Below are 14,205 nucleotides of genomic sequence, written 5' to 3' on the forward strand. Positions count from 1 at the left end.
GTCATAGGGTGTCAGAAGTCACTGTGCGTCACAAAGTGCAGCCATGAATAAATGCATTATGGCATGAGAACCAATAGAACTGGCTAATAACAATTACGCAGATTAATCGTTATGCCGTAAACGTTTTATCCGTTTCCGAGTACGTCTCAATGATATTAATTGCGAACGTTCGAGTATCATTCATGTACATTCACCTGATTTAGTAGATATTGATGATTAGAGTATAAATTAGAACATTTACGGTATCAGTTAAAATAATGTATGTCAGATAAATATTTCTTCTATCATTTACACGTTGAAGTGTACATACGACTTTTAATATTCTGAGAATTTTTATACATTACACATCCAGCATCTTCACATTTTTCATAAATCCATAAAATCTGATCTTAAATGATTTTATGTTATTCCTTTTAGTTTTCTCGCTTAATGAATTTCTCAGAGAGTTTCAATTGAATAATTTCGATCATTTATTGACTCTTTCGATTTATGTACACATATATACGTACATGTATGCATAAAATTTTAATGAAATAGCAGATCACGAAAGTCGTATAAAGGCAGTTGAAGAAAAAGCTGAATCTCGGTTTCGTCTATACAACCCCTACTGTGGACGGAGGAGGAGGAAACGGAAGTTGGGAGATCGGAGCATCGCAGTCGTGTCCAAAGGATGTGACCTTCAACCCTGCCGGCAAACTTCAGGAAGCTAATTAACCGTGCAGTGTTTCGTGCGTCCTCGCGTTTTTTCTAGGAACGAACCGCGGTAATAAATCGCAATCAACGCCAAGGAAAATACATTCTCCATCGGTGTTTCAAGCGTTCAGAGAATTTCACCATCCTCTGACCAACAAGATCTCCGATGCTCGTCTAATGCAACCTCAAACGTAATAATTCGAATGTATAATCAAGTCATATGGAATTTCATGATAGAAAGTAATTTATCAAANATCTGATAGTATCCGACGAACCTATAAACGGGTCTACCACTCTAGCTTCTGAGTTCTTCCATAAGATCATCGGCTATCGTGTGCACACAGGTCGTATAATAAACGAAAGATTAGTTACATGGGATAGATGGTATCGTTGATGCGATCCAGATGAGAAGTTTAATGAATATTGGCTGATGGGACCAGCATCGATTAAAAGACGAGGAAACAAGAATTATCGTGGCCACCATAGACGTTCCATAGTAGAGATGAGTAATTTTGTATGATTAGGTAATTAAAATACCAGCGATCAACCAAATACACAAATAAATTACTCAATATTCAGGTATGTTATTTCTTTGAGTTTATTGAGTTCTACATATATATTATATTGTACAGTAAAGAATGAAAATGATTTGCAGTTCGAGTATTTAAAATACAATATTTTCTATTTAAAATCTGATTAAACAAGTGAAATTTTCAATAAATTCTTATTTAAATAATTAGACTTTCCAACAATACTAATCGCGATTATTTGCGATATTCGAGATTCTATAGTTCGTAAATAGTCATAGGGTGTCAGAAGTCACTGTGCGTCACAAAGTGCAGCCATGAATAAATGCATTATGGCATGAGAACCAATAGAACTGGCTAATAACAATTACGCAGATTAATCGTTATGCCGTAAACGTTTTATCCGTTTCCGAGTACGTCTCAATGATATTAATTGCGAACGTTCGAGTATCATTCATGTACATTCACCTGATTTAGTAGATATTGATGATTAGAGTATAAATTAGAACATTTACGGTATCAGTTAAAATAATGTATGTCAGATAAATATTTCTTCTATCATTTACACGTTGAAGTGTACATACGACTTTTAATATTCTGAGAATTTTTATACATTACACATCCAGCATCTTCACATTTTTCATAAATCCATAAAATCTGATCTTAAACGATTTTATGTTATTCCTTTTAGTTTTCTCGCTTAATGAATTTCTCAGAGAGTTTCAATTGAATAATTTCGATCATTTATTGACNTATGTGATATTTCTTATCGACTCACTTTGTATTTCCTTTCAATTATAGAATGTATTTGTTAATAAGAAAACGAATAAACCGATGAAGTTATCTTTTTAAATATATTGGATTCCTCTCTCACTCACCGTGCTTTAGGCCTTGCCATTTTGAAGCTAGATCTTGATACTTGTATGTTGGAAGGATGAATAGCGGTTTCGGTGGCGATGGACACGGTTTGTAAACGACCATGCACTTTACGCAATTCCGGTTCGGGGGTGGTACCGGAGGTGGCATCGGATATGCAGGTTGGATGTGCACGTATGCTACAGGGGAAGACTGCGGCGAATAGTAATTCGAATATCTCTTTCGACGAATGCTGAGAGGATTCTGTCTGATTAAAGAAGAGGATGATGCTGTGTTTATTGGCAATTTTGCAATCTTGTCCTTGAAATCTTGTGAAGTAATTAAAGGATCAGATGTTTTCGTGTTTGACGTCATTTGAAATTGCCTTAACGGTTTCGTAGACGTCTGATCATTTCTAAAGTTTTTCACGACTATAGAACGAAATAATTTTTCATCTCCCAATGATTCTTCAGCATTATCATATAAATTTTTGTCCTCGAAGATCTTTTCACTGTTTAATGTTTGCGTGTCGCTTGAAGTGAACACTTCACCCCTGTTTCTCGACTTACTGTCTTTAGTAGGTTCAAAAGTCCCGTTACCACCGTTATGTAAAGTTAATTCAATAAATTCTTCCTCGTTTCCGAGCTGTGTCGCAAACAATTTTTCAATCACCTGAGGAACTCTCGTTATCCTGTCGTCGAGCAGCTTTTCGTTTCCACGAAGCCGAGAGACGGAACGAACCTCGCGAACGTTCGTGTCAGCCTCGCGATCTCTTTTTTCGTGCCCGTCGGAGGAGGTACCAGCGTGATCGATCCCACGAAAATTCACGGAAGAAGGATCAGTGCCCCGGAGCGATCGATCACGAGATCTCGTTTCGCTCATTCCCCTTTCAAGGATGTTCCCGCGATCCCGTTCCGTCGCCCGACCTTTGCGGCTTCCGAACGTCTCCGCGGAAGATCGGAGCGTTTCGTGATCGCCGCGAAAAAAAACCGCGTAGCCCCCTTTTTGCATTCCCGTCGTGCCCGACATCGATTCCTCGCCTCGTTCGTATTCCTCTTTCCCGTCTTCGGAATTGGACGGTTGCTCGGAATTATGGAAATCATCGACGAGCGCGTTCCTCTCGATCCTCCTCTCCGCGGAGATGGATCGCCAGTCTTTTTCGCCCAAATTCGCATCGTTCGTCTCGGAAAGAATTTGGTTTCTGCTGTCCGAAACGCGAAGCGTCGACGATGAATCGGTCGACAGATTTTCTTCATTTTCTGAATGATATAATCGTTCCTCCGAGTAGACTTCGGTACTTCCCGTCTGAACCGGTCGCTCGGTTTCGTCATCGTTTTCACCGAACTCCTCGCGGGAGGTTATTACCGTAAATCCGTTGCCCACGTCCGAGTAGTGACTTCGACCGAAACTCTTCCCAGCTTCATTCATCGATCGCCCATTCACCTCGCGCGACAAACTCTCTTTAACGTCGCACCTTTCACCGATCGCCGAGCCATTCAACTCTCCGTCGTTCCTCGAAAATCGTTTGCCGTTTCTCCCGATCGACGGTCCAGCTTTCCCGCTCCTAAACGCCGCGTAATTCCCCTCATCACGGTCCGCCCGCCTATCTGAATCTACCGGCAAATCGAGACCGATCTCCTGTTTAATTGGATTTCCCTCCGACCAACCATTATTTCTCGATCGAAGCAAATTTCTCTTTGAATAATTCTCGTTTTTCCCCGCAACCTGATCCCTCCTTGAATCGCGGTTCTTTTCTATGTAGTCCGTCTTTTCAGAGTTCTCAAATAGAAACGAATTCTTCCTCGCGCCTTCCATTAATCGATCATTATTATCTCCGCGAACACGTTCCTCACCGTGCAACGATGAAAACGACTTCTTCGTTGAACGGATTGATTCCCGATTATCCCTATTCCTTTCGTCGAGACTCCACGGTTGAACCAGTCTCCACGTTGCGTAATCCTTAAGTCCTTTATCGTTTTTTCTGGTGTTCCTCGATGGAATCGAACTCGTCGAGCGACTCATGAACACTCTATTATTTCCTACGGAATCCTTTGTCAAAAGTGACATTTCAACTTCGTAGTCCCTCGTACGTTCCTCCCTTCCCAGATTCCGCGACTTCTCATTATTTTTTATAAGACTCCCCGATTCTAGATGATCGAATAAATAATTCGTCGAACGTTTCGTTCTCGCTGGATGTAAGAAAGGAAGCAAATAACTGGAGCCACGTTTATCCTTGGTTTCGGCATTCTCTTCAGGTTTTATGTCATCCGTTGAATAATCTATACTGATCGTATGTCGCTTCCCGATTCCCGGAGCTTGCTCGTCTTTTTTCTTGCGCCCGTCGGACGACGCGATCGCCACGGTGAAATAGTTCCTGTCCGAATCGATCGGCGTGGATACAAACGACGCGTCGCCGGCTAAGTCGAGCCGACATCCCAGAAGAAATAGGGCCCCTGCTCCGAGGGTCAGCACGCCCCGGGCCCACGCTGCTCTTCCGGGGTGGTACATTTCTACCCCATGCTCACTGGAATCACCTGGCTACCTCGTCGCACCACTGTCGTCGCTCATCACGCTGTCAGCGCGTCCAGGAATCGTCGGTTTTCGAGCGCATCGGCGATTAAACAGAAGGAGACATTTACTGGAGATTAGAAATTTGCTGGGTGGTTTATCACACCTACTTGTTCCGGGGACGTTGATATTTTCTACGAGGACTCCACGGCACGAACTCGACTTCAAACGTTCGAAACAATGAACCTTTTGTATCTTTGGAATACTCACACTGGCACAAGAAACAGATTTTTGTAATTCTAATTTCTGGGTATCTCCTTTCTCGCAACGTAGAGTAAACTTGATCTGCAGTCACAAATTGTAATGATCAAGCAGTTTGCGATCGTGCATTAATTTTAAATAAGTTTACCCAGTGATTAAACTCATTTACACGATTTGGATAACTTTCATTATCGTTTTTTCACTAATTTATAGGGAAATCTTGTAGATCACTAATTTATGTCACTCACTATTAACGTTTTTATTATTGTTTAATAGTTTCTTAATTTTACTGCTTTTTTAATAAAACATAAAGTTATCATATTGAAATTATACTGATTAGTTAGACTGGTTTATAACAGAAAATTTTGTTTAGTCTTAGCAAAAACTGCCGATGCGATATAAAAGTAGCAACTCGTAGATCATGGAATTGTTCTTCATTGTCCGATAAAATTATTTGAATCTACGAGTTCTCATTAGATATTTCATGCACCCACAGTTTCGCTGAGCTAATCTCGTTTCAATAGTCCCTTGGGCATAGAAATCTGAATTAAGACGTCGAAGCACCAGTTAGAAGTAACACGGACGAATCGATTTCATAGAAACGGCGAGAAATTCGTAACCGCAACGCGAAAGATCGGATCGGGACCACGAGAAGGGGAGAGCGTGGTGACCGGAAGAGAAAAAGAACTGCTCGATCGAAGAACCCGTCCTCGGTCGATCGACGGGCCTCTTTCGCCGATTCCTCCGCGAAAGGTAAACGGTCCCAGCCGAAAAGTAAACGATCGGCCGATCGATCGATCGTAACGAAATCCTCGCGAAGCCCGGAGAACGAACAGAGGCGGGGAAAAGAAGTGATAGGAGAGGAGCACGCACACGTGGCTCGCGAAGAGGTAAGTATGTACCAGCTTCGACGACTGCCCGAGAAACACTGGCTTGATACCATTAGCTGGTCGTGCTCTCTCCTCTCTTCCTCCTCGTTCGCGACTCGCGTCCTCCTCCTTCCTGCGGGAAACCCGAATCTCCTCTCCGTGGCTCCTCGGTGACTGCACGCTGCACGTGGGTGTTACGCTCGCGATTCTCTTTCCTCCTCATTCCCAACCTCTGGTCTCTCCAGAAGAAGACTCGAGATACGTTCCGTTTTTCTTTTTGCCTTTTCGGTCCGTTTCTCAGGTTACGTCACGAACAATGCGCTACTGTGATTATAATTTATTCCTCTTTTATTCATTTTCGTAGGTACGATTACTTAAAAGTCGAGGCTTGGTTCTATCGTATTACGGTGGGCTACCAGATAAAGGTTGAGCTATCTAAAAAGAGTGGATTTGTCTAAACATGTTATGTATACGTACGTGTTCTGAGGAAGATTTCTATTTAAACTGTTCAATGTATGTTGATATTCGAAAAGTAGGTCGAAGCCAGTTCTGCAATGGTTCGTTATCGATTGTTTAACTGTTAGATAAGGAGATGATGTGTTCCGCACTAGCGCAGAGATAAACGCTTGCAAGGACGTGAAATATTGCAAATAGAGAACTCTTGCTTGGGCGTGCATGTCTAGGCAATAAAACTGTTCTAACTACATTATTTTGCCTTATTATTTCCAGTTTGCAACAAAATCATTTTCATAAATTAAAAGCTCATTTAACAATTTTATGTTACATATAAGATAGTATATGTACGTATGGAAAACGTATGTAATTGCACATAGGCACAAATAAATAAGTGAATCTGTGTATTTTTTTTTATGGTGTCCTATGTATTCGATTTATATTATGTTAAATATGACATCTATCTTAAAATGTCGTAGACAAGAGAAATGAAGTATGCGTCAACTGGCTTAACTTCAATCTACACGTAGAACCGAGCAATTCCCGGCCGCCAAACGTAATCGCGTGTCGCATAAATATTAATCTTTTTTTCTTTTCTTGTTCGAATGTACACGTGTACATCCGTTGAATATTTATAAAGCTCCTTAATGCCCTGTTACATTACCAATGCGAGAAGATCTCGTTTCGTTAGGCTCCTTCGCGTCCTTCTTCTCATTCATGCTCGATTCCGTGACGTACGAGCAGCCCATCGAATCTCAAACGCAGAGGTATGTTTTACTCAATATCTGATTGAACGGGAAGTACTTATTGACACATGGCTACAACTAGGACTCTAAGTGATTTCGATTATTTTTGACACATTTTTTACCCACTGGTACTGAATATACACATGAGAATATAAATACGTACATACATACATACGTGCGTGCATGCATACATATATACGTACGTACGTACATATATACATGCTTATATACATAGAATATACATATATAATGTAAGTACGTATATGTACACATAGTATGGACTCTCGTAGACGGAGTAACTCCCGTTAATTGCGCGCTCGCAAACATCCCGCTCGGATTTCGCTTCCGGCATCTAGACAGCCAAGAATTTCAACTGAGGAACCGAACCGACCGCGGCTAGAATGCGACGCGATCCGCAAAAGATTCCGTCGATCGTGAACGAAAAAAATAACACGTGCCTCGCGGTTCGCTACGATAAACCTTTATCAAACGTTAATTACGCGTCACGACTCTTCGTTACTCTCGGACTACCATTTGTTAAGCTTATGGGTACCTGAACTCTAATTATGAGTAAATTAATGGGTAAACTAAACCGTGAAGTTCCTTAAAATTAAAAAATTTCGATAAATATTTCGATAGAAGGAGATTAAGAATGTATATTAAATGAAAATTTGTCAGAAAATTGTTCCTATAAAGAAATTAAAATTTGGATGGATTCGTGAATCGTTTAAAAAAATTACCAAATTTTTCGACGCGGGATTCGTATGCTGCCTGAAAGATGGGAGAAAGCAGTGGCCAGCGATGGACAATACTTTGAATCATAAATGTATAACTACTTTTTCGCAATAAAGCTTCGAATTTCGAAAACAAAATGGCGGAAACGAACGCTTCCGAAATATAATTATGCATACAATCTAATAATTCATACAGCATTGAATATTATTGAAATAATCTATGGAGATTATAACACGTGTGCATTTTCTGAAAGAGCTTGACGGGAATGGGATTGAATGCTACACGGAGTAACATCAAGTTTTTGCAGGTACACCGGCTATTAAGCTTGTCAACGATACACTCGTAGCGAACCAATAAACGCGTACCCTCCAGCGACCAGATCCACGCGATTCATTAATTATCCAATCGGCCCGCTTCTTCTTCCTGTTTTCCTTTACCCAGTGAACACTTGCAACTATACAGGTCCCTTGCGATGGCTTCATAAAAGCCTAACAATGAAATATCCTACGGGAACTCTTATTTGTACGAGAACCTTGTAAAGATTACTGCATTTAATTACCTCATTGTTAGTCTAGTCCAAATTACCCCTACAATACAAAATATAGGCAACAGAATGAGCGTAAAATTCGTCAGGTAGACAAAATTCAACCTTCGAATAACCGCAATAAAGTTCTTAGGATGGCTAAAATCCTTGGGTCTTATTCAAGACTGTATGATGTTTTGTACATAATAGTTGTGCTTCTGGTTCCCAATAAAAATTAACTTCAGTTAGAAATAACCCTAATATTCTTACAGGAACTTTATTTCTTACAGTTTATAGGCGACTTTGGTAGTTTCTTTGTACTAAAATTTCTGCATTTGATTTATGCAGGAAGGTATGAGTTTCCTTAGTAACCCTAAGAAGCTGCGCGTTTCGCGCAACTTGGAAGGTGGTGAGAGTCGCAGCGAACGTTTTCGACATCTTCAAATGCGAAATCGCATGATTATCGACTAATCTATCGCGCACGCTTTACACGTTTGTACACATGAATACAAGTCACTCAATATATAAGTATAGTTTAACTGAACATTTATGAATCGTCGCCTAAGCAAGCATCTTTCATAGACCTACGTGTTTCTCTCCTGTCTCGCGTGAACAAATACTCCTCACAACCGTGAATAAAAAGAGGGTAAAATCGGCATTTACATTGTATCGCGCGCCTACGCCCGTAATAATGGTAAAATCAGTAATAAGAAAATAAATCAAAAGTTATCTCTTGAAATCGAATACAGCGTTCATGTGCAAGCCTATAAATAAATTCTATTTACTATTCTTTTTAACGTTTTATCAGAAATCATGTTATTATATCAATAACTCGACGAGGTTTTTTTTAAATCAGTGAATGCAAGATTCAATTAAATAAAAACGAAAGGTGTTTGCGAAATTGAAGATATGAAAATATAACAGGTATCAGTTTTATGTAAAGCCGTGGATGCGAGTTCCGTTTTCATCGGGATCAGAGGTCAGTCGCGGCATTAATTAGCTCTCGAGTGAAAGCCGACGCGTTAACATCGAATTACGACCGGTCATTCCGCGATTCGAACGATTCGTGCGATTATCTCCGGGCCGCGTCGCATAATTTCACATCGTATAAGATATAAAAGAATGTAGTTGACTTCAAATTTTCAAATCGCAGAAAGTCATTTTAATAACTATTTAACAATTGTTTAGGAAGCATTGACATTTTATTTCGTTGACAGGAGAATTCTGAGAATTTGAATAGAAAGTGAAAGTAGTGTCACTCTAAAGTTCAACGTAGAGCAATTTTATGACCTCACATTTTATTTTTGGAGTCCAAAAACCTTAGCACATCGTTAAGGGATCACAGCCATAAGCCCTATCAATCCTTATAACGTATAATAAAATAGCAGTTCACTTCTCGATAAACCGAAACCTTTTTGACTTACGCCTAGCATTTAGTTTTATTGTACTTGGACGTGCTTCACTGTCAATGATCATAAATGGCTAGATTTTTCTAGGATTGCGATTATATGTTCGTTCGCAACACGGCGAAACCTTTGTACTCGAAGTAAACGAATCGAAAGCTAGCATGCCAGCCCATGTTTAAAATCTAAAAATATATCCATAATGCATGTATTAAATTAATACGCCTACGTTCCTTGCTTAAGAGGACAGTCTTCCTTCTCAACTCTGTCTCTTAGATTTACTATTTTTTAGTCATTTCGTTAAAATAAGTATAATCATCCTACATATAGAAAAGCCACTTCACTCTCTCTTTCAGAATCGTGACTCTTTTTTTACAATAACTAAATAAATGCAGTCTATACTATGTATGCAGTCTATACTTATGTGTGTCAGTTTAATAATTCAGTAAAAAGAAACAGTTATTCCAGGAATTTTTAATCTTCATTGATTAGTAAATTTCTGATGCAGTCTGTTGAAAGGAACTGTTTTATTCGTTGCACGAAAACTAAATGTCAGACGGTGTTAATAACGGTTAACTTTAACGGTACCGAATCCACGCGTAAACCGAATATAAAAGACTGTCTTGAAAAGATTTGTGAGCAAGGGGTGTAAGTACACGCGAACGCTGGCGAACACAGAACGCGAGGCGAAGCGACGGTAGATTCGATGAAAAAGCAAAAGACGATTTTATGTGATATTCATGGTGGCACAGGTGGCCTGGCTGCGTGACGATGAGTATCTGGCGGCGAATGACGTCGCGCGTAATAGACAGGCCGCGTGGGCACGGCTAGTTTTATAGAGCCCACACGTCCGGAATACAAAATCCCTCGGTGCACCTATCTGCGCGTATACATACGTGCACATAGATGTACGTATATACTCGTAGTTACTTTAACTTCCGCGATGAGATCACCTGCCTGTGTTTCCCCGTTCGCTCGCATATGTATTGTGCGTTTGGCAACTCGCGGCTGCCTAGCCGGGATCAGACGTGATTCACGTGTCGTAATTTTGATGGCTAGACACCCGGGACCATTAAAGACGCCGACGCGGCGAGGGAGAAAGAAAAATAAATGACTGCGTGGTGTAGGAGACTATTGTTGTTGATATCCAAGACTAATAGTACTGTTCAAAAATGCGGTTGCTCAAACTGCGTCGAATCTATGTAAAAATTGTAATCGATCTCGCTATAGGTGAATATCCTATATCACTTCGTTAAAGAGTCATTCTAATGAATTCTTAAAATAATTAGGCGACGTTAATTAGTATAATTTCAAGTATAGAATCGATGTAAAGTTTATAGTTCATAAGATGTGATGCATTAGCATCTCTCGTCAAGGCTTTGCCGCTGGAACTTAAGTCATTAAGTGTAGACAGTATTTCTTTTTTCGAAATTTCTTTTCTTCGTTTCGTCGCCACGAGATTCTACGGTATATCTATTTATCGTTCAGAAGAAATAGAGCTACGTTTTAATTATTCATAATAATATTTTTAATTTTAGAAATTAACTCTGAAGTAGAAAACTCTCTGCTACATCCCAAATATCGTCCATACTTCGGTCGTCTTTGAGAATTTTTATAACACACAAACAATCGATTTTTTTAAATATAATATTAAAATTATTTATACAATTAGGCGTGAAAGTTATTTCATATTTCATTTGTATCTTATATGTTTATTTAATATAATTTCAGAGAAAATGACACGTATTATTAGATTTTATAGAAAATTGTGTTTCTCACGGTAATAATCGAACAGAACAATCTCGCTGGTAACCGTGTATCGCAATTTGTACGGCGGAATATAGTTTAGAACGATACCGGAAAAAGCGAAGACGGAAAGTATATCCACAGGCACCGCCCCCTTATTAATCAAATCGTAGGATCGACCAAGCCCAGCTTTGGTACGACCGGTATTTATCCGACGCAAAAATTAATTCTATCTTGTTACACGCCTGGGAGTAATTGAAGCTTCTGCCTTCTGGAGTAATACCGATACACCTGAACGCGTACGCGTGTATGTACATATGTACATATGCACGACGCGTGTACGTATGCGAGCACTTTCTCATACGTTCTGATGCATCCCATACGATTGGAACGTGATCTGCGATTTGATACTGTCACTCAGAATAATCGAAGTATTGTATACGCCTGTATGTATTATGAATCTGTGTCTACAATGAAAAACACAGTATGCAACACGAGAACAGGAATATATGTATGTATTTTGCAAAAAGAAAGCTAGCTTTTTCTTTTAAAAATGTCGGCACTTCTTTCTGGTCGAGCCAATATGTGTATAAGATTAAATGCAGCTTGAGTTGGGTACGTGCATCAAAGTGAGTCAACGTGATGCATATTGACCCAGATATTACGATCAAAGAATCCCTTGTCTTTCTTCATCAATCAAACAGATGAAACCTTCTCGCAGTCGTAGGTACTTACGCATGCACGAATACTTTCAAGATCAGTGGACTAAACTGTGTCCTCATTTAATAAACGTAAATCGTTAATACAATGGGGAAGATCTTAAATAAGTACTAGTTGTCGAAATTCGACACCCATAGTATTTTCGTCAGTTGAAATTAAGAAAAGTATTCAGTGGCGTAGAGGAGTAGTTACTTTCGGATAGAATTCATTATCTTCGCTAAGCAAATTGCTGTATTTTTCTGTGCCCAAGGACACAATAAGGCGGTAACGTCGTCCACAATTTCTCTGCAGCTCGTGCCTTCGACAGTAGGACTTAACTCGGACCCGTATTGTTGCCTGAGACTCTCTGACTCACCCATCTTTTACCTGCTTTTCGTACACCTCGCATTTCGGCACTCAAGCCGTGTTAAGCTGCTGACAAACAGAGCCTTTGCAGTCGACACCGATGAAGAAATTGTGACGCTAGCCAGAAGAGCTTCGTAGCATTACTTATTTTTCTCTCCAATCTTCGTTCGCGCCCACATAATATCGGTATTCCCACTGCGCAGCGTCGATAATCCGAGTAATTACGTTTGTGCCATGATGTTATTAACAGCTGCGTTTGCATAAATTCGCGATCCCAAGCCTTTCTCTTTTCAAAACGTTAACATCGTTCGTATTCTCGGCCAGCATGTTTCCATGATTAATATCTGCCTTTGAGCGTAACATGCTTTGGTTTTGTTACAGCCGTAGTAAAATTGTATAGAAGAGTAATCGACGTGCGTTCATTTGGTTTAAATAAGCAATCAACTGATTATGAAGCGGGATAATCTTCGTATTTGTAATTATGATAATTAATGGAACTCGTTGCGTCACTTTAATGCCGAGGAGAAATAAGGACGTTCATTTCTCTGTGTTACGGCTTCTTTCAGAGTTTACATATTGCTTGTATTATCCATGTTCATATTGTATATAGTTAAGAACAAAAATGTATACTTCTTTAAAATTGGGCCAGTTTTTTTTAGTAATTAAGTGGACCAGCTCATAGAATGATGTGTAGAATGAAATTAAAATTGTGTACTCAGTTTTGCTCTTAACTGTTTATAAATATGGAAAGATACGATCCGGGACCAATTTTGAAAAAAATCTAAATTCCTTGATATTGCAGTATTAGTTTGGTAATGTAAAATTTTCGATTTCATCGTCTATATTAGATCAGAATTCCTGCCTTTTAATAAAAGAGGTGAAGGGATATCAAATCGACGTTATCGCTTTAGGCAGGGTTTCTCTAAACACCACGTTCGCCCATTTCTCTCGCTAATGGATCGATTCGTTGACACGTCCGTTCACATTTTTGCGCCGCGCTTTTTCATCATGCCCCAGTAAAAGTATGAATTTTGACCCATTATAGAACGTTCGCCACTCCCAAGTAACGGGCCGCACCATAGGCGGTTTTTATTACACGATGGAGGGTGAGTTTAGTAGAACCGAAGGAGCAGATAAACTGGACTTTACATGACCGGGTTTACTGTTTCAGAAAATATTCTTAATAATTAGGTGCTAGAAAAGCGATTACGGAAGGAAACAGCAATCTGTCATATTTGACGATTTGGAAAATGACAATTGGGAAATAGTTATTTTCGACATCTAGTTTGCCGGAGAATTTATGTTCGTCGAATTTTCATCCAAGAACTTCTAGTATGACGTCTAAGTTGTTGCATGTGACGACAAGTCAGTTTTCCTTGGGAAAAATATCTGTTGCACGTTGAGCGAACCCACCTTCCGGGGTTTTATTGACGAAGCGCGGTACAGCCGCGACCGGACGACCATGCGGGAAAATGACTTAATACGAACATACGAGGGAGTTGCACGAGGTGGCCCGTGGCGATCCGCCGGACCACCCAGCAGGTGATTGCAGTGGAGCGGATCTATGTATCTACATGCTTTCCTGCCCCTTCTATGCAATCACAGACACGCGAAAGTATTTGAACCGTGAACATATGCATAATTAAGATTGACGTATAGAGTAAGAGTCAAAAATGAATATTGAGACGTTCAAACCTTAATTGAAATCTTACTGCTAGGAATTTATTTACTATGTAAAAGTCTCTGGTGATTTTCCGATTAATGGAAACACCTTCTTTACTAATAATCAGTTTATCTGAGGATGACTGATGTTTCCAGAAA

General features: G+C 39.8%; 2 protein-coding genes across 2 annotated transcripts in view; both read right to left on the reverse strand.

Moving 5' to 3' along the window:
* The window catches only part of wb (wing blister), a 134,461-nt gene that overhangs the window by 31,271 nt on the left and 88,985 nt on the right, over positions 1-14,205 (reverse strand). The window lies entirely within an intron of this gene.
* LOC113464542 (uncharacterized) lies at positions 2,000-5,751 on the reverse strand. The gene has a single exon (XM_026814862.1). It carries the CDS (start codon positions 4,581-4,583, stop codon positions 2,091-2,093), a length of 2,493 nt encoding a protein of 830 aa, XP_026670663.1. The 5' UTR covers positions 4,584-5,751; the 3' UTR covers positions 2,000-2,090.

This window comes from Ceratina calcarata, unplaced genomic scaffold, assembly GCF_001652005.2.
Source record: "Ceratina calcarata isolate Rehan_Ccalc_2016 unplaced genomic scaffold, ASM165200v1 scaffold400.2, whole genome shotgun sequence".
NCBI classification, from domain to species: Eukaryota; Metazoa; Arthropoda; class Insecta; order Hymenoptera; family Apidae; genus Ceratina; species Ceratina calcarata.